The sequence below is a fragment of the Phyllobates terribilis genome, unplaced genomic scaffold (genome assembly GCF_046119375.1).
Source record: "Phyllobates terribilis strain yellow unplaced genomic scaffold, ASM4611937v1 Scaffold_2__4_contigs__length_985480577, whole genome shotgun sequence".
In the NCBI taxonomy this organism is placed as follows: domain Eukaryota; kingdom Metazoa; phylum Chordata; class Amphibia; order Anura; family Dendrobatidae; genus Phyllobates; species Phyllobates terribilis.
The window spans coordinates 513,694,749-513,716,385 of record NW_027362762.1 but is presented as its reverse complement, the minus strand read 5'-3'; the positions used below and the strand labels follow the sequence as shown (position 1 = coordinate 513,716,385).

Sequence of the window (21,637 nt, the reverse complement as noted above, 5' to 3'; positions counted from 1 at the left end):
CGTTATGGAACTCCCGCCTGGGACACTTTCCTCTTCCCACGTACTCAGTCATCTTTAGGCCCGTTACCTTCCAGCATTATAAGCTTGGGGTCTCGTGGCTCAGCGTCCTCTCCTAGGACCTGTCCCGAAAGGTCACTCTGTCTGGTAGTCACTTATGCTCTGGTTCTCGCTATTCCTCCTCTTTGGTCTCCTCTTGCTCAGGGTCACCCCAAAATGCTGCACTGCTCACCTTGGACCTTTTGGTCCACTCATTATGGACTCTAGGCCCTATCTGACTTTCTGACAGGAAATTGTCACTTTCCCTCTAACTCGGCGTTTCCCACTCTGGGCTAGTCTCAAATATTAACTCTAACTATCTCTATTGTCAAACTACACATATCATTAACGCATAACATTATTCACATTATACAACATAGTTCACATAGCATCACATGACACATCACAAAACATTAAAACTTATTTCTTCAAAAGAGAAATGTGGGCAGCATGTCCATATCTTTATAGCATCAAGGTAGGCCTAATAATCAGAACAGACGATAGAGATGCCAGCAAATGGAAAGAGGTTCACAAGTACTCTAATCCTGCATCTATGGACTACCGGGTGGATAGGAATCTCTTTGCTCAACTCTAGTGAAGACCTTATTTTCTACTGTCTTACACACATACTGTATTTAATGTTTTTTTAATGCAATTTAAAAAGTAATAGATTTATTTTATTATAAAGTTATTTAGATGGGATATAGGCAATGGATCAAGTGCCCACCAGACAGTCTGTTTTTCCCAGGGGACTGCATCCTCATTTAAGGTATATTTGGTATTACTGTGTAAACCACTGATGAGCCAAATATGAATGCAAATTCATTGGTCTGTCTAGCGTTTCTCAGAAATAGCAACAGGAAATAAACTTTTAGAGGGTGTATGTCATGCACATACAGAACAGTCATGAAATGAGTTATGGAGTCTGCAAATAGGGCAGGAAGCCATCTACACCATGAAGTCTAGAAAAGCATTCTGTAAGGCCTGTCACATAGATTATATGATACAAGCATCAAAAAGATAAATCCCCCATTAAACACTAACTGTTGATCAGATTAACATCCAGATGTGCAAGCAAATTATTTCTGTGGGGGCAGCAAAATTGAATCATTACAAACTAAAAAACAAATGATACTCAAAATAACAGTGCTATATAAATAGTCATATAGCATAGGTGACTTTTGGACAAACAGATTCGATACATAAAAACACCGGGTAAGACACTAATGATACTGTGGATGGAAAATGTACTTTCACCCAGAGAATTATTTTGTGAACGGATAATAAATTATTATATTGTAACACTTAAATATTATTACACTACTTGTTTCAGAGCCAAAAGAAAATAAAGCCGACATTGCTTCCAAGGCGGCACATCAGCCAGGGAAGAAAGCAGCCCCACCTCCACCAATACCAGCCAAGACAAAGCCCAGCACCAGCCAAGCCAACAAGTGAGATTTTAAATAAAAAAAACACTTGAGTTGCAAAAAAAAAAAGGAGGAGATTGGTCCCTATTTATTGATATATGTAAGGATAGTCAATCTAGTTTGATCACGTTGGTAGAAAATGTGATCATTTACCTCTGTGAGACAGTGAGGGAAAGCATATTTTGGTTTTGGAACAGCCCAGCTCCAGGATCCCAGACTAGCCCGAGCATAGGAACGGGTGATAATGATAAATGGGGTGGCACAGCAACCTGGCTCAGAGGCGGTTTTTCCTTGTACGGCGGTCAACCAGGATTTGTTATATCGAGTTGACAGAATCTGTGACAAAATAATAGAACAGCTGGTTGGGCCCCAATGTGCTTAGAAGCATACTGAACTGCTGGAGTGCATTGTAATCACATTCTATTCACAGCCACATACCATGCAAAATAAAATAAGTTTGGACTGGGTCAAGTTGTTTGACCAAGTCAGTTTAGGAAAGCCGATATTGGGCTTTTATTTTTGGAGAGATCTGTAGGATGGTAGTGGGACGGATCTCTCCCTCCAGTCCAGGTCTTACCAGTAGCCCATGGCCACGGTTTTCATTTAAAGCTGCAGTTAAGGTTTGGGTGAGTCAGTTTGTGTTTGGGATTTCACATGTAGCAGAACTGAAGCTGCTGTGGACATATGCCTGGCTGTGAGAAGCTAACACAGACCAGAGTTAGTGACGTGAGCAAACACGTTAGCACCCGAGAATCTTACGGAGGTGCAAGTGCCAGTGGCACTGGACTTTATTTCACATGTTCACTGCTGCGATCCGGAGGTGAGCACTTTTCATGTGTGCAGTATATGGACAATTAAGAACGTGTTATTGAACTTGCCTGGGCCACTGTCTCTCTAAATTCATTGGCGGAAACGCCGCTCCTTACACCCCCTATGAGAAAGTTTATTAGTAAGAGATTCTAACTTTATTCTACATTGTATGTAACATAGGTGCCAACACATGATTCTTAAAAGGGAGTCAGACAAGAGGTTTTTAGTATGTAATCTAAAAGCAGCATGATGTAGGGGCTGAGAGTTCGACTAAAGCAATGTGTCACTTGCTAGGCTGTGTGTTTTTGCTTTAATAAAATCAGTGTTTTATCAGCACAATATTATCACTAGAGGTTTAGGTGTCTCGTACCTCCTAGTCCCCCTAGTCCAATCCTGCTCCAGCACTGGTAAGCAGCTTTCTGTCAAAAAAATGTACAAAGAAAAGTACTAATCAGTGGTGTCGGTGGGGTTATACAGAGATCAACGTTCTGAGCTCTGCTAGAACTGCTTACTAAATAACACATCACTGGAATCAGGGTCTCTGTCCCTATATCATACTGCTCTCAGATTGCATAGCAAATACCTGCTGACTGATTATCTTTGAAGTCAATAAAATCCTTATCCAACAGGCTCCTTTTAATGGTAATTTCATGAAGCACTTAACAAAGGTTTATATATATATATATATATATATATATATATATATAGCCATAGGGCAAAGAAATTAGTTTTGATCACTAAATTGAAATATTGGTTGAAGGTGGATTTTGACTTCAAAGTTTCAGGCATTTAAGAAGGCCCATCTAACTTAGAGATGAGGAGCATTTAGTGATAGCAGTGGTTGATGGAAAGCACAAGTGGGATAATGAAGGTAGATCACTGGGGAATTAGCAAAAGATACGGGGCGAGGAGGAGACTAAAATAATTAAAAGGAGACAAAAAAGGTATATGCAGAAACAAAACTGCACATTCAAAAGTATAAAGTTTTATTACCAAATAAATATATGGTAGTTACAACACAGCAGATAAAAATATTTAAGAACACCAACCAGTATATAAAACTAAACGTTGCAAGGCCCAGGTAGTGGACAACAAGATCAACTATGTCCTTGAAAACAACAATAATTCTGGATCAAGGTAAAGATGCAAAGAATTCAATGTAATCCCACAAGGAGTCAACAATTCACATCATATGTGAAATTTTAGTGTAGACCAGCAAGGAGTGAGTCATTCCAAAAAAATAGCAGAAACAAGATGATGATAAATAAAATAACTAAACAGATGTAACATCAGCCCCAATACAGGAACGACAAGTCATCAGAGCATAAAAGAACCAACCATATCCAGAAAAGAGGAGATGGGAATGGAGCCCAATGTGTATCGCCGCACACAGTGGCTTCATCAGGAGATCCTGGACCTTCAGTTTTTACATAGATTAAATGGTGGTAGAAGGACTTGTTGGTCCTTGCCCCACCATTATATTCAGCAGCATCTGTGTTCTTAAAACACACATGCAGCTGAATTCGGAACATACTCCAACTTCCCGGGACAGTAATTCAGGACACTGTATCCGAGACAGTTGTCAGGTATGCATTACATCAGATATGTGCAGCTTATATATTAGCATTGGTGCCCAGGAGGCAAGTTGGCCGCACTGCCATAGACTGCACTAATGATTACACTGGCTTATGAGTACTGTTGGACTGGCACACCAGTGTTTTAAGACAGAAATGAGTAATGTGTGCTATGACAAGCATCTTGCTCGTATTAAGTAGTTGGAGAGTACGTGGCCCTCTTCTATGCCAGAGAGGGACAAATCATGGTCATGAGAAGATGCTCTGGCAAAGGCTTGCCAGCTTTGAGGTTGTGAACTACGCCTGTCTGAATGTCTCCTAATTTGAATTGTTACAAAATATATAATGGACATACTCACAAATAGCATCATTTGTTCAAAGAAACTTTATGTTTTCCTAGACCCACAACTGAAACACAGACAAAACCAGCAGAAGAGAAGAGGGACAGGCATAAGGAAACAAGTAAGTTTGTCCTAGGGCATTTACTTCAGGAGAAATGTAAGTTCTTAAAATTATACAGGTATTTAAGATAGGGAATGAAGTGGATATGTTAACAGATTTCAAAACTCAAACTGCATACAATAGTAAGTAAATCTCTTAGAGTGGATGAGGTTGGTGTACTTACTTTGAAGATCCATGTCAGTATCTATAATATAACCGGGGATGCGTCCCTCTGTCTGAAGCCGCGATAGACTGCGCAAGCGCGACGCGCCTGCATAGTCTGGACCCCACAGAGGCAGGCATCCCCATCCTAAACGAGGATGTGGATTGTGGCGCCGGAGATCGCGGTATGCGTAAGCACTGAACGCATACCGCAATCTCCAGCACCATAACAACTTACCTATCCGGGAGGCCAGTTGCTGCGGTGTCTCTTCGGGCAGAAGGCCGGGATCCACCGTCTGTACCGGCGCATGCGCATAGCGCGCTTCCGACGCTGTTTTATTGAAGACACATTGCTAGTGTGTCTTCAATAGACACATTGAAGACACACTTGCAGTGTGTCTTCAACAAAATGGCCCCGGAAAGCGCGTACTGCACAGGCGCTGATCCGGCTTCACAGTTCTCCCCCGCCCTCTCATGACATCACTTATAATATAAATATGTTATGTACCCCTGACGCCGGAAATCGCGGTCTGCACAGGCGCTGATCCGGCGTCACAGTTCTCTCCCCGCCCTCCCCCGCCCTCTCCTGACATCACTAATAATTTAAACATGTAACGTACCACCACACTTCGCCGCCATTTTAAAGACAGAAGATTTTTGCGTCACACAGTGCCTCCAGTCTCTATCTTAAAAAAAAAATATTTTGTACTATATATACATTACAGACCAAAAGTTTGGACACACCTTCTCATTTAAAGATTTTTCTGTATTTTCATGACTATGAAAATTGTACTTTCACACTGAAGGCATCAAAACTATGAATTAACACATGTGGAATTATATACTTAACAAAAAAGTGTGAAACAACTGAAAATATGTCTTATATTCTAGGTTCTTCAAAGTAACCACCTTTTGCTTTAATGACTGCTTTGCACACTCTTGGCATTCTCTTGATGAGCTTCAAGAGGTAGTCACCAGAAATGGTTTTCACTTCACAGGTGTGCCCTGTCAGGTTTAATAATCCCGCGCAAAAAACATCAGTGGAGCAATCCACCCACTTTCTACTGAATATATATGAAAAAGTGTCAGCGGAGCAATCCCGCACAAATAGCGTCAGTGGAGCAATCCCGCACAAAATATGTCAGCGGAGCAATCCCGCACAAATAGCGTCAGCGGAGCAATCCCGCACAAAATATGTCAGCGGAGCAATCCCACACAAATAGCGTCAGCGGAGCAATCCCGCACAAAATATGTCAGCGGAGCAATCCCGCACAAATAGCGTCAGCGGAGCAATCCCGCACAAAAAACGTCAGTGGAGCAATCCTGCACAAAAACCATCAGCGGAGCAATCCCGCGCAAAATATGTCAGCGGAGCAATCCACCTACTTTCTACTGAATATATATAAAATGTGTCAGCAGAGCAATCTTGCACAAAAAACGTCAGCAGAACAATCCCGCACAAAAAACGTCAGCGGAGCAATCCCGCACAAAAAACGTCAGCGGAGCAATCCCGCACAAAATACGTCAGCAGAGCAATCCCGCACAAAAACCATCAGCGGAGCAATCTTGCACAAAAACCATCAGCAGAGCAATCCCACACAAAATACGTCAGCGGAGCAATCCACCCACTTTCTACTGAATATATATAAAATATGTCAGCAGAGCAATCCCGCACAAAAAACGTCAGTGGAGCAATCCCACACAAAATACGTCAGCGGAGCAATCCCACACAAAAACCATCAGCGGAGCAATCTCGCACAAAAACCATCAGCGGAGCAATCCCACACAAAATACGTCAGCGGAGCAATCCACCCACTTTCTACTGAATATATACAAAATATGTCAGCAGAGCAATCCCGCACAAAAAACGTCAGTGGAGCAATCCCACACAAAATACGTTAGCGGAGCAATCCCACACAAAAACCATCAGCGGAGCAATCTCGCACAAAAACCATCAGCGGAGCAATCCCACACAAAATACGTCAGCGGAGCAATCCACCCACTTTCTACTGAATATATACAAAATATGTCAGCGGAGCAATCCCGCACAAAAAACGTCAGCGGAGCAATCCCACACAAAAAACGTCAGGGGAGCAATCCCACACAAAATACGTCAGTGGAGCAATCCCGCACAAAATACGTCAGCGGAGCAATCCCGCACAAAATACATCAGCGGAGCAATCCCGCACAAAATACATCAGCGGAGCAATCCAGACACTTTCTACTGAATATAAATATATAATACGTCAGTGGAGCAATCCAGCCACTTTCTACTGAATATAAATATATAATACGTCAGCGGAGCAATCCAGCCACTTTCTACTGAATTTATAAATATAATACGTCAGCGGAGCAATCCAGCCACTTTCTACTGAATATATAAATATAATACGTCAGCGGAGCAATCCAGCCACTTTATACTGAATATATATATAATACGTCAGCAAAGCAATTCTGCACAAATTATGTCAGCGGAGCAATCCCGCACAAAAGACGTCAGCGGAGCAATCCCACACAAAAAACGTCAGGGGAGCAATCCCGCACAAAATTCGTCAGTGGAACAATCTCGCACAAAATACGTCAGCGGAGCAATCCAGCCACTTTCTACTGAATATATATATAAAATACGTTAGGAGACCAATTCTGCACAAATTATGTCAGCGGAGCAATCCCGCACAAAAAACGTCAGCGGAGCAATCCCACACAAAAAACGTCAGGGGAACAATCCCACACAAAATACGTCAGCGGAGCAATCCAGACACTTTCTACTGAATATATATATAAAATACGTTAGGAGAGCAATCCGGCACAAAATATGTAAGCGGAGCAATCCCGCACAAAATACGTCAGTGGAGCAATCCCGCACAAAATACGTCAGCGGAGCAATCCCGCACAAAATACATCAGCGGAGCAATCCAGACACTTTCTACTGAATATAAATATATAATACGTCAGTGGAGCAATCCTGCCACTTTCTACTGAATATAAATATATAATACGTCAGCGGAGCAATCCAGCCACTTTCTACTGAATATATAAATATAATACGTCAGCGGAGCAATCCAGCCACTTTATACTGAATATGAATATATATATATATATATATATATATATAATACGTCAGCAGAGCAATCCAGCCACTTTCTACTGAATATAAATATATAATACGTCAGTGGAGCAATCCAGCCACTTTCTACTGAATATAAATATATAATACGTCAGCGGAGCAATCCAGCCACTTTCTATTGAATATATATATAAAATACGTTAGGAGAGCAATTCTGCACAAATTATGTCAGCGGAGCAATCCCGCACAAAAAACGTCAGCGGAGCAATCCCACACAAAAAACGTCAGGGGAGCAATCCCACACAAAATACGTCAGCGGAGCAATCCAGCCACTTTCTACTGAATATATATATAAAATACGTTAGGAGAGCAATCCCGCACAAAATACGTCAGTGGAGCAATCCCGCACAAAATACGTCAGCGGAGCAATCCCGCACAAAATACATCAGCGGAGCAATCCAGACACTTTCTACTGAATATAAATATATAATACGTCAGCAGAGCAATCCAGCCACTTTCTACTGAATATAAATATATAATACGTCAGCGGAGCAATCCAGCCACTTTCTACTGAATTTATAAATATAATACGTCAGCGGAGCAATCCAGCCACTTTCTACTGAATATATAAATATAATACGTCAGCGGAGCAATCCAGCCACTTTATACTGAATATATATATATATATATATATATATATATATATAATACGTCAGCAGAGCAATCCTGCCACTTTGTTCTGAATATATATATAATACGTCAGCAAAGCAATTCTGCACAAATTATGTCAGCGGAGCAATCCCGCACAAAAGACGTCAGCGGAGCAATCCCACACAAAAAACGTCAGGGGAGCAATCCCGCACAAAATTCGTCAGTGGAACAATCTCGCACAAAATACGTCAGCGGAGCAATCCAGCCACTTTCTACTGAATATATATATAAAATACGTTAGGAGAGCAATTCTGCACAAATTATGTCAGCGGAGCAATCCCGCACAAAAAACGTCAGCGGAGCAATCCCACACAGAATACGTCAGCGGAGCAATCCAGACACTTTCTACTGAATATATATATAAAATACGTTAGGAGAGCAATCCGGCACAAAATATGTAAGCGGAGCAATCCCGCACAAAATACGTCAGTGGAGCAATCCCGCACAAAATACGTCAGCGGAGCAATCCCGCACAAAATACATCAGCGGAGCAATCCAGACACTTTCTACTGAATATAAATATATAATACGTCAGTGGAGCAATCCTGCCACTTTCTACTGAATATAAATATATAATACGTCAGCGGAGCAATCCAGCCACTTTCTACTGAATATATAAATATAATACGTCAGCGGAGCAATCCAGCCACTTTATACTGAATATATATATATATATAAATATATATATATATATATATATATATATAATACGTCAGCAGAGCAATCCAGCCACTTTCTACTGAATATATATATAATACGTCAGCAAAGCAATCCAGCCACTTTCTACTGAATATAAATATATAATACGTCAGCAAAGCAATCCTGCCACTTTCTACTGAATATAAATATATAATACGTCAGCGGAGCAATCCAGCCACTTTCTACTGAATATATAAATATAATACGTCAGCGGAGCAATCCAGCCACTTTATACTGAATATATATATACATATATAAATATATATATATATATATATATATATATATATATATATAATACGTCAGCAGAGCAATCCAGCCACTTTCTTCTGAATATATATATAATACGTCAGCAAAGCAATTCTGCACAAATTATGTCAGCGGAGCAATCCCGCACAAAAGACGTCAGCGGAGCAATCCCACACAAAAAACGTCAGGGGAGCAATCCCGCACAAAATTCGTCAGTGGAACAATCTCGCACAAAATACGTCAGCGGAGCAATCCAGCCACTTTCTACTGAATATATATATAAAATACGTTAGGAGAGCAATTCTGCACAAATTATGTCAGCGGAGCAATCCCGCACAAAAAACGTCAGCGGAGCAATCCCACACAAAAAACGTCAGGGGAGCAATCCCACACAAAATACGTCAGCGGAGCAATCCAGACACTTTCTACTGAATATATATATAAAATACGTTAGGAGAGCAATCCGGCACAAAATATGTAAGCGGAGCAATCCCGCACAAAATACGTCAGTGGAGCAATCCCGCACAAAATACGTCAGCGGAGCAATCCCGCACAAAATACATCAGCGGAGCAATCCAGACACTTTCTACTGAATATAAATATATAATACGTCAGTGGAGCAATCCTGCCACTTTCTACTGAATATAAATATATAATACGTCAGCGGAGCAATCCAGCCACTTTCTACTGAATATATAAATATAATACGTCAGCGGAGCAATCCAGCCACTTTATACTGAATATGAATATATATATATATATATATATATAATACGTCAGCAGAGCAATCCAGCCACTTTCTACTGAATATAAATATATAATACGTCAGTGGAGCAATCCAGCCACTTTCTACTGAATATAAATATATAATACGTCAGCGGAGCAATCCAGCCACTTTCTACTGAATATATATATAAAATACGTTAGGAGAGCAATTCTGCACAAATTATGTCAGCGGAGCAATCCCGCACAAAAAACGTCAGCGGAGCAATCCCACACAAAAAACGTCAGGGGAGCAATCCCACACAAAATACGTCAGCGGAGCAATCCAGACACTTTCTACTGAATATATATATAAAATACGTTAGGAGAGCAATCCGGCACAAAATATGTAAGCGGAGCAATCCCGCACAAAATACGTCAGTGGAGCAATCCCGCACAAAATACGTCAGCGGAGCAATCCCGCACAAAATACATCAGCGGAGCAATCCAGACACTTTCTACTGAATATAAATATATAATACGTCAGTGGAGCAATCCTGCCACTTTCTACTGAATATAAATATATAATACGTCAGCGGAGCAATCCAGCCACTTTCTACTGAATATATAAATATAATACGTCAGCGGAGCAATCCAGCCACTTTATACTGAATATATATATATATATATATATATATATATATATATATATATAATACGTCAGCAGAGCAATCCAGCCACTTTCTACTGAATATAAATATATAATACGTCAGCAGAGCAATCCAGCCACTTTCTACTGAATATAAATATATAATACGTCAGCGGAGCAATCCAGCCACTTTCTACTGAATTTATAAATATAATACGTCAGCGGAGCAATCCAGCCACTTTCTACTGAATATATAAATATAATACGTCAGCGGAGCAATCCAGCCACTTTATACTGAATATATATATATATATATATATATATATATATATATATAATACGTCAGCAGAGCAATCCTGCCACTTTGTTCTGAATATATATATAATACGTCAGCAAAGCAATTCTGCACAAATTATGTCAGCGGAGCAATCCCGCACAAAAGACGTCAGCGGAGCAATCCCACACAAAAAACGTCAGGGGAGCAATCCCGCACAAAATTCGTCAGTGGAACAATCTCGCACAAAATACGTCAGCGGAGCAATCCAGCCACTTTCTACTGAATATATATATAAAATACGTTAGGAGAGCAATTCTGCACAAATTATGTCAGCGGAGCAATCCCGCACAAAAAACGTCAGCGGAGCAATCCCACACAGAATACGTCAGCGGAGCAATCCAGACACTTTCTACTGAATATATATATAAAATACGCTAGGAGAGCAATCCGGCACAAAATATGTAAGCGGAGCAATCCCGCACAAAATACGTCAGTGGAGCAATCCCGCACAAAATACATCAGCGGAGCAATCCAGACACTTTCTACTGAATATAAATATATAATACGTCAGTGGAGCAATCCTGCCACTTTCTACTGAATATAAATATATAATACGTCAGCAGAGCAATCCAGCCACTTTCTACTGAATATATATATAATACGTCAGCAAAGCAATCCAGCCACTTTCTACTGAATATAAATATATAATACGTCAGCAAAGCAATCCTGCCACTTTCTACTGAATATAAATATATAATACGTCAGCGGAGCAATCCAGCCACTTTCTACTGAATATATAAATATAATACGTCAGCGGAGCAATCCAGCCACTTTATACTGAATATATATATACATATATAAATATATATATATATATATATATATATATATATATATATATATATATATATAATACGTCAGCAGAGCAATCCAGCCACTTTCTTCTGAATATATATATAATACGTCAGCAAAGCAATTCTGCACAAATTATGTCAGCGGAGCAATCCCGCACAAAAGACGTCAGCGGAGCAATCCCACACAAAAAACGTCAGGGGAGCAATCCCGCACAAAATTCGTCAGTGGAACAATCTCGCACAAAATACGTCAGCGGAGCAATCCAGCCACTTTCTACTGAATATATATATAAAATACGTTAGGAGAGCAATTCTGCACAAATTATGTCAGCGGAGCAATCCCGCACAAAAAACGTCAGCGGAGCAATCCCACACAAAAAACGTCAGGGGAGCAATCCCACACAAAATACATCAGCGGAGCAATCCAGACACTTTCTACTGAATATATATATAAAATACGTTAGGAGAGCAATCCGGCACAAAATATGTAAGCGGAGCAATCCCGCACAAAATACGTCAGTGGAGCAATCCCGCACAAAATACGTCAGCGGAGCAATCCCGCACAAAATACATCAGCGGAGCAATCCAGACACTTTCTACTGAATATAAATATATAATACGTCAGTGGAGCAATCCTGCCACTTTCTACTGAATATAAATATATAATACGTCAGCGGAGCAATCCAGCCACTTTCTACTGAATATATAAATATAATACGTCAGCGGAGCAATCCAGCCACTTTATACTGAATATATATATATATATATATATATATAATACGTCAGCAGAGCAATCCAGCCACTTTCTACTGAATATAAATATATAATACGTCAGTGGAGCAATCCAGCCACTTTCTACTGAATATAAATATATAATACGTCAGCGGAGCAATCCAGCCACTTTCTACTGAATATATATATAAAATACGTTAGGAGAGCAATTCTGCACAAATTATGTCAGCGGAGCAATCCCGCACAAAAAACGTCAGCGGAGCAATCCCACACAAAAAACGTCAGGGGAGCAATCCCACACAAAATACGTCAGCGGAGCAATCCAGACACTTTCTACTGAATATATATATAAAATACGTTAGGAGAGCAATCCGGCACAAAATATGTAAGCGGAGCAATCCCGCACAAAATACGTCAGTGGAGCAATCCCGCACAAAATACGTCAGCGGAGCAATCCCGCACAAAATACATCAGCGGAGCAATCCAGACACTTTCTACTGAATATAAATATATAATACGTCAGTGGAGCAATCCTGCCACTTTCTACTGAATATAAATATATAATACGTCAGCGGAGCAATCCAGCCACTTTCTACTGAATATATAAATATAATACGTCAGCGGAGCAATCCAGCCACTTTATACTGAATATATATATATATATATATATATATATATATATATATATATAATACGTCAGCAGAGCAATCCAGCCACTTTCTACTGAATATAAATATATAATACGTCAGCAGAGCAATCCAGCCACTTTCTACTGAATATAAATATATAATACGTCAGCGGAGCAATCCAGCCACTTTCTACTGAATTTATAAATATAATACGTCAGCGGAGCAATCCAGCCACTTTCTACTGAATATATAAATATAATACGTCAGCGGAGCAATCCAGCCACTTTATACTGAATATATATATATATATATATATATATATATATATATAATACGTCAGCAGAGCAATCCTGCCACTTTGTTCTGAATATATATATAATACGTCAGCAAAGCAATTCTGCACAAATTATGTCAGCGGAGCAATCCCGCACAAAAGACGTCAGCGGAGCAATCCCACACAAAAAACATCAGGGGAGCAATCCCGCACAAAATTCGTCAGTGGAACAATCTCGCACAAAATACGTCAGCGGAGCAATCCAGCCACTTTCTACTGAATATATATATAAAATACGTTAGGAGAGCAATTCTGCACAAATTATGTCAGCGGAGCAATCCCGCACAAAAAACGTCAGCGGAGCAATCCCACACAGAATACGTCAGCGGAGCAATCCAGACACTTTCTACTGAATATATATATAAAATACGCTAGGAGAGCAATCCGGCACAAAATATGTAAGCGGAGCAATCCCGCACAAAATACGTCAGTGGAGCAATCCCGCACAAAATACATCAGCGGAGCAATCCAGACACTTTCTACTGAATATAAATATATAATACGTCAGTGGAGCAATCCTGCCACTTTCTACTGAATATAAATATATAATACGTCAGCAGAGCAATCCAGCCACTTTCTACTGAATATATATATAATACGTCAGCAAAGCAATCCAGCCACTTTCTACTGAATATAAATATATAATACGTCAGCAAAGCAATCCTGCCACTTTCTACTGAATATAAATATATAATACGTCAGCGGAGCAATCCAGCCACTTTCTACTGAATATATAAATATAATACGTCAGCGGAGCAATCCAGCCACTTTATACTGAATATATATATACATATATAAATATATATATATATATATATATATATATATATATATATATATAATACGTCAGCAGAGCAATCCAGCCACTTTCTTCTGAATATATATATAATACGTCAGCAAAGCAATTCTGCACAAATTATGTCAGCGGAGCAATCCCGCACAAAAGACGTCAGCGGAGCAATCCCACACAAAAAACGTCAGGGGAGCAATCCCGCACAAAATTCGTCAGTGGAACAATCTCGCACAAAATACGTCAGCGGAGCAATCCAGCCACTTTCTACTGAATATATATATAAAATACGTTAGGAGAGCAATTCTGCACAAATTATGTCAGCGGAGCAATCCCGCACAAAAAACGTCAGCGGAGCAATCCCACACAAAAAACGTCAGGGGAGCAATCCCACACAAAATACATCAGCGGAGCAATCCAGACACTTTCTACTGAATATATATATAAAATACGTTAGGAGAGCAATCCGGCACAAAATATGTAAGCGGAGCAATCCCGCACAAAATACGTCAGTGGAGCAATCCCGCACAAAATACGTCAGCGGAGCAATCCCGCACAAAATACATCAGCGGAGCAATCCAGACACTTTCTACTGAATATAAATATATAATACGTCAGTGGAGCAATCCTGCCACTTTCTACTGAATATAAATATATAATACGTCAGCGGAGCAATCCAGCCACTTTCTACTGAATATATAAATATAATACGTCAGCGGAGCAATCCAGCCACTTTATACTGAATATATATATATATATATATATATATAATACGTCAGCAGAGCAATCCAGCCACTTTCTACTGAATATAAATATATAATACGTCAGTGGAGCAATCCAGCCACTTTCTACTGAATATAAATATATAATACGTCAGCGGAGCAATCCAGCCACTTTCTACTGAATTTATAAATATAATACGTCAGCGGAGCAATCCAGCCACTTTCTACTGAATATATAAATATAATACGTCAGCGGAGCAATCCAGCCACTTTATACTGAATATATATATATATATATATATATATATATATATATATATAATACGTCAGCAAAGCAATTCTGCACAAATTATGTCAGCGGAGCAATCCCGCACAAAAGACGTCAGCGGAACAATCCCACACAAAAAACGTCAGGGGAGCAATCCCGCACAAAATTCGTCAGTGGAACAATCTCGCACAAAATACGTCAGCGGAGCAATCCAGCCACTTTCTACTGAATATATATATAAAATACGTTAGGAGACCAATTCTGCACAAATTATGTCAGCGGAGCAATCCCGCACAAAAAACGTCAGCGGAGCAATCCCGCACAAAAAACGTCAGCGGAGCAATCCCACACAAAATACGTCAGCGGAGCAATCCAGACACTTTCTACTGAATATAAATATATAATACGTCAGTGGAGCAATCCTGCCACTTTCTACTGAATATAAATATATAATACGTCAGCGGAGCAATCCAGCCACTTTCTACTGAATATATAAATATGATACGTCAGCGGAGCAATCCAGCCACTTTCTACTGAATATATAAATATAATACGTCAGCGGAGCAATCCAGCCACTTTATACTGAATATATATATATATATAAATATATATATATATATATATATATATATAATACGTCAGCAGAGCAATCCAGACACTTTCTACTGAATATATATATAATACGTCAGCAAAGCAATCCAGCCACTTTCTACTGAATATAAATATATAATACGTCAGCAAAGCAATCCTGCCACTTTCTACTGAATATAAATATATAATACGTCAGCGGAGCAATCCAGCCACTTTCTACTGAATATATAAATATGATACGTCAGCGGAGCAATCCAGCCACTTTATACTGAATATATATATACATATATAAATATATATATATATATATATATATATATATATATATATATATATATATATATATATATATATAATACGTCAGCAGAGCAATCCAGCCACTTTCTACTGAATATATATATAATACGTCAGCAAAGCAATCCAGCCACTTTCTACTGAATAGGATGGGAGCATCACATGACAGAATGGGGGCGCAGGATGGGAGCAGCACACACCAGGATGGGGGAGCAGGATGGCAGCAGCACATGACAGAATGGGGGCGCAGGATGGGAGCACCACATGACAGGATGGGGGCGCAGGATGGGAGCACCACATGACAAGATGGGGGCGCAGGATGGGAGCACCACATGACAAGATGGGGGCGCAGGATGGGAGCACCACATGACAGGATGGGGGCGCAGGATGGGAGCACCACATGACAAGATGGGGGCGCAGAATGGGAGCAGCACATGACAAGATTAGGGCGCAGGATGAAAACAGCACATGACAAGATGGAGGCCATATACCAATATAAATGCTCACCACCCGGGCGTAGAGCGGGTTCAATAGCTAGTAGCTATATAATCTTATAGGAAAGTGTAACTCAATCTCTGCCCAACTAACTTTATTGACAGCTCCTCAGTGTCCCCTCCTGCTGCTGAGATCTCACACTGATCCCTACAAGCTGAGACTGTAAGTTAGTCTGGGTGGGCAGAGACTGAATACACTTGGACTCATGAACTCTCTTACGTTGTAGTTTCACTCAAAAATTCTCATTTTAGTAAGCACATTGGCATCATCAGGTCTAAGAGAGCTATTTAACATTGAATGCAGTTTTATTGTGACGTCTGGTGACAGATTAGCTTTAAAGTCTAACACCACTGATTATATAAAAATTAAAGTATTGATGCAGTTAACCATAATATCACTCTTTCCCCTTTTTACTATATCAGGAGTCTAAGAAACTGGGTTATTAAAACTAATTATTTTAGTCCTCAATCTGTAAAGCATGCTTTTCGTTTTCCTGTACCTACCAGTAAAAATAAGGGAACACTGCAGTCACCAATGGATTTCTTACCTCAACAGTGAAATTAGGGTTACTTCCTAAAAGTATGTGTGACATGCATAAGTAGTGCTATTGCAAAGTGTGACATGCTTTAAAAGCATCCAGCAACTATTAGAAGTAACACAAGCACAGGAGACAGGAAGTGTTGTGCTCCAGAAGCATCCAGCAACTAGAGGCGTTAACACAGTCACAGGAGAAGGGGAGTGTTTAAGTAGAGCCCCAGGGGAATTGTGGGGAAGTTGTTTACTGTCTGGCCAGAGCCAAAAAGAAAGGTGGCTTATGATCTGTATCTCACAGAAGGCAAGGGAACAGAATTCAGGTCAGGAGGGAAGCTAACCAAAGGTCAGTTAGACTCCCTGAGCTAACAGTGTGGAGTATTATCGGCCAGAAAGATAAGGACTGGAAGGAATCTTGTCATAGAGATCATCTCCCTCATCACACCCTTCCCCCCCTATATCTCCATGCAGGATAAAGAATGCTGTGTACTATTGAGTCCTTGTGAAGGAAAAGCCTGTGGTTGTGTATGCATTAAAACTGTGCTACTGGATACTAGACTGTGTACTGCTGTGCTGCAAAGGAGACTGTACTGTTATTACTGGAGCCTGTTGCTCAAAGAGACATTTGCATTGCACTGGCCGTGCCTCATTAAATGTTACTGTTCTACCGTTTATGAAGACTCTTGTCAGATGTGTCTGGTCATCAACTAAATCTATCGTGTGCCTGAGAGAAGCTTCAGCCTATGGTCGCCCTAAGTAACGGTTCCCCCAGGATTCCAACGAATTTATGTAACCGGTCTCGCCCCTATATGAACTTAGGTGGCGTGTATGTAACATACGATTTATCACCTATCAACACAATAAGTAATGAATGTTAAATTGATGATATACCCTAGTGGGTAGATGTGCTTAGCTGGTTCCAAATAGTCCAGTTGTTTCTCTTCTAAAGGTCAGTGGGATTTTCAGCAATCACACCCCTACTAATCAAACCTGTATCGCCTAACCACTGGATTTTTTTCTGTTATTTGTGTGAAAATACTTTAGTTCTAACAACCATTTTTATCTACTGAAAGTATGTGAAGGAACATTTAAAAAATGGTAATGCACGTTATTTCTCTTTAATAATTTGTCTAAAGATTCATTTCAGATTAGATTATTTTTTTCTTAAATAATGCAGATAGTTCAACTCTGGATGGAATGAAAGTTTCGTCAGTAAAGTTGGCACATCCCACAGCAGACAGACCAAAGATGCAGGGAAAACGTCTACCAAAGAATAAGTTTGCCTCCTCAGGGGTAAGCCTTGCTTTTACTTTTTATAGGAGAATGTTTGCTTACTGTTACGCTTGTCTGTTATTATTTATCTTGTGATCCCCAGTGACAGCTTGCATTATATTCTGGAGCTGCATTCACAATTCTGACTTTTGCTTATAGAAACGGTCAGTCAAATCCTTAACAATTTATTAGATTGACCAGATCAGAATACCAAGCAATGACTGTTGTAAAGGCTATCCATCACAGATTCCATGTTCCAGGCTTACTGTGAACATTAGACCAATAATGAATAGTTTTATACAGTGGCGTAACTAGAATCCAATGGGCCCTGGTGCAAAATTTGGATCTGGGCGGCCCCCCACATGTTGATCAGATGTATGGGCTCTTGTAGCATTTTAAATCCTAGAAGGATATACGTGTTGCCCCACCCCCGCATTATGTACCAATGTTCCCATCCTGCACTAATACCCCCATTCTAGGCCTCTTGCTGGTATATATATCCCCCATCCTTAGCCCCTTCCTGGTATATATGTCCCCCATCCTGGTCTATGTGTCCCTCATCTGTGTGACCCACTACTCAGGTAGCGTCAGCCCTCCCTGGGAAAAGGTGTACTCGGACGGCGGGCCAGTGGAAAAAGGGAGAGGGGATTTTGTCGCGGCCTTGGCCTGGTCCGTGCCCAGGGCGCACACACCAAAAATATAGGCTTCAGGATGGATGAGTGGTTATTAACGACTATGCCACCTGTGGTTTCTGGTGATCTTCCACCAGTGCTGCGTTCAGTCCTCTGAGGCGGGATGTAGTGGCAGCAGAAGATGGTACTACTCCCCACAGGCGGAGCAGGGCCTCAGGGCAGAGGAAAGGACAGGAGGAGGATGGGAGTAGTAGTGGGAAATGAGGTGCGGTGTAGTGCAGTGTTGCGCTTCAATAAAGGACTGGAGGCCATAGGGGTAGTCTTCCAAGCTTTACTCACGGTAGTATGCACAGCTGCAAGGCTTCTCCCTGCTCTTCACGGTGCGCTGCGGCCACCAGGAAAGGGTTCAGTACACTCCGGATAATTCAGGTGCGCTATTTAGGACCCCAAGCACCCAGGTGTTCCCAGAATGTCCCACTAGGTCTTATCCTGTCCGTGTGTGTGTGGAAAGGCCGGGTCTCCCTCTGGACTATGCACAGAACAAGGGTATGAGTGGCGACTCCGCTTCGTTCGTTACCCGTTGGGATCCACTGAGCCTCCGGGCTTCTCCAACTAAGACTTGAAGTGACAGAGTCAGATATCGGGGGCCGGTACCCCTTTTGCAGCAGGAATCCCTCTGGCTAGGCCAGAATAGTGAGGACAGGTGGTGTTTGCCGCTCCGTCTGCATCCTCCTGGGATCCTTTTGCCTGTGGAGCTTTTCTCCTCTACTCCCCTCCAGACCTTCTTAGGTATGGACCTTGACCGGGTAGAGACAACCGTTAGCTCCCGCCCGCTCCTCGCCTCAAGGCCAGAGCACGAGGACCGTGTCCCCATCAACTGCAGGTTCACACAGAAAGCCACGTTCAGTGATGAAGATCACAATCAAAGACCCCCAAGACCAATGATGGCCGTTTATTAAATATGAATTAGCAAGTGTAACCTCTAAGTGTGTCCTCCACCCTCACCCACTACATGGTTCCCCTTATCTTTGGTTCCCCCATCTCGTCTTATCCCGGCTGGGGCAGCACCCTGGTGCATGTCAGCCCCCCCTACAGGTGGGAGAGGTGTAGTGTTGAATGCAGAGGTGGGGTCCTGAAAGGCACTCCATCCTTACCTCGGAGAGGAGATACCACACCTCATTGAAGAGATGCAGTACCCCTGTGGCGACCGAACCCTCAGGGGCGCCACACATCCTTGGCCCCTTCCTGGTATATATGTCCCCCATCCTAGGCCCTTTTCTGGTATATATGTCCCCCATCCTAGTATATTTGGCCCCAATCCTGGATTACTTCCTGGTATACTGTATATGTCCCTCATCTTGGGCCCCTTCCTAGTATATATATCCCCCATCCTGGACCCATTGCTTGTCTCTGTGGCGCAATACATTTCAGCTGAATGTGTGTCCTCAATTGCACATCCAGCTGAAATAGCCGCTGGCATCGGCAGGCCCCCTCCAGCACAATCCTGGTTGCGGTCGCGCCCCCTGTGACTGCGATCGTTATGCCAATGTTTTTTGATCTCAGCTCTGGGGCTTGAAGAATTGCAAAAGCAATTATTGACTCATTTAAAAAATTGTAAGTAAGAGCTTGCTCAGATGAACGCATAATTGGTCCGTGTACTGTCTGTATGTGCCATGGATCACACATGGACCCATTTTAGCCAGACTGCCAGTGCACATGGCCAATTTTTAATGCAGACTTAAAGTTTGTTTGAAAAAGAAAAAAAAATCACAACATGCACAACTTGGGTCTGTTTTATGGACTAAAATAATGTATCCAATGTGAAGGGAGCTCCTGCACCCGTTTAAAAAATGGATGAATGAGCCATGAAGGTGCACCTAGAGCCAGTCATGTCCCCATTTGTGGTCATATTGTGCCCATCTGAACTTGGCCTTGGCAGTACATGGTAAACATTTTCTAAATTACTAAATAATTATATTGATTGAAGGGAACCTTTCAGCTGCTTTGGATAGTGAGGAATCCACCTAGGCTCCTTTATTACAGAAAGCTACATTTTATTCTGAAATGCCACATACAAAACATAGCTTAAAACACAAGCTGTGTGCAGGGAGAAGAGCCCATTGAGTAGCTCTCTTGCGCTTCTCTCCGTCTGACTCAGCTTGATTGACAGCTATCTCTCTACTTGCATATAAGGGTAGAACTGTCAATCACACCAAGCTGAGCGGAGAGAGGCAGAGGGGACCTGCCCACATAGTCTTCTCCCTGTGTTTGACCTTTTTTTTAAAAATTATTAAGCTATTTATTCTCCGAAATAATACAGCATTTCAGAAGGAAACATCGCTTTCTGTAATGAAGCCTAGCTGGATTTCAAGCTGCACACATTTGGGCAAGAATTTCTGTCAATCTCCCTTAAGTTATATATGTCAACTGTAAAACAATGTTCAAAGGTGCACGTCTGCTTTGTGTTGGGTGTGTGTCTAAACAAGTTCATTTCAGGTTCACAATTAAAGAATAATTCCTATGCATTCGTCACCTGTCATTACGTATGACTCAGCGCACTTTACTTAGCTTGTTGCTTCTCTTATTCTAATCGTAGAATGAGTCTGTTAGCAATAAAGATGAAGATCAAGTGAATTCCCACGTAAAAAGTCCCACAACTAAGGTATGCATTTTTATCTTCTCCCATCTG

At 41.2% G+C, this 21,637-nt stretch overlaps 1 protein-coding gene across 4 annotated transcripts in view; it reads left to right on the top strand.

The window, feature by feature from the left end:
• The window catches only part of SH3D21 (SH3 domain containing 21), a 129,174-nt gene that overhangs the window by 89,998 nt on the left and 17,539 nt on the right, over positions 1-21,637 (top strand). For all 4 annotated transcript variants that reach the window (XR_012287174.1, XM_073665911.1, XM_073665910.1 and 1 more), the window contains exons 14-17: positions 1,370-1,487; positions 4,248-4,309; positions 18,222-18,337; positions 21,545-21,610. Coding sequence is in view for 3 of the 4 variants with exons in the window: in XM_073665911.1 (XP_073522012.1) it covers positions 1,370-1,487; positions 4,248-4,309; positions 18,222-18,337; positions 21,545-21,610 (362 nt within the window). In the remaining variant the exon portion in view is untranslated. The remainder of the gene's footprint in view (positions 1-1,369; positions 1,488-4,247; positions 4,310-18,221; positions 18,338-21,544; positions 21,611-21,637) is intronic.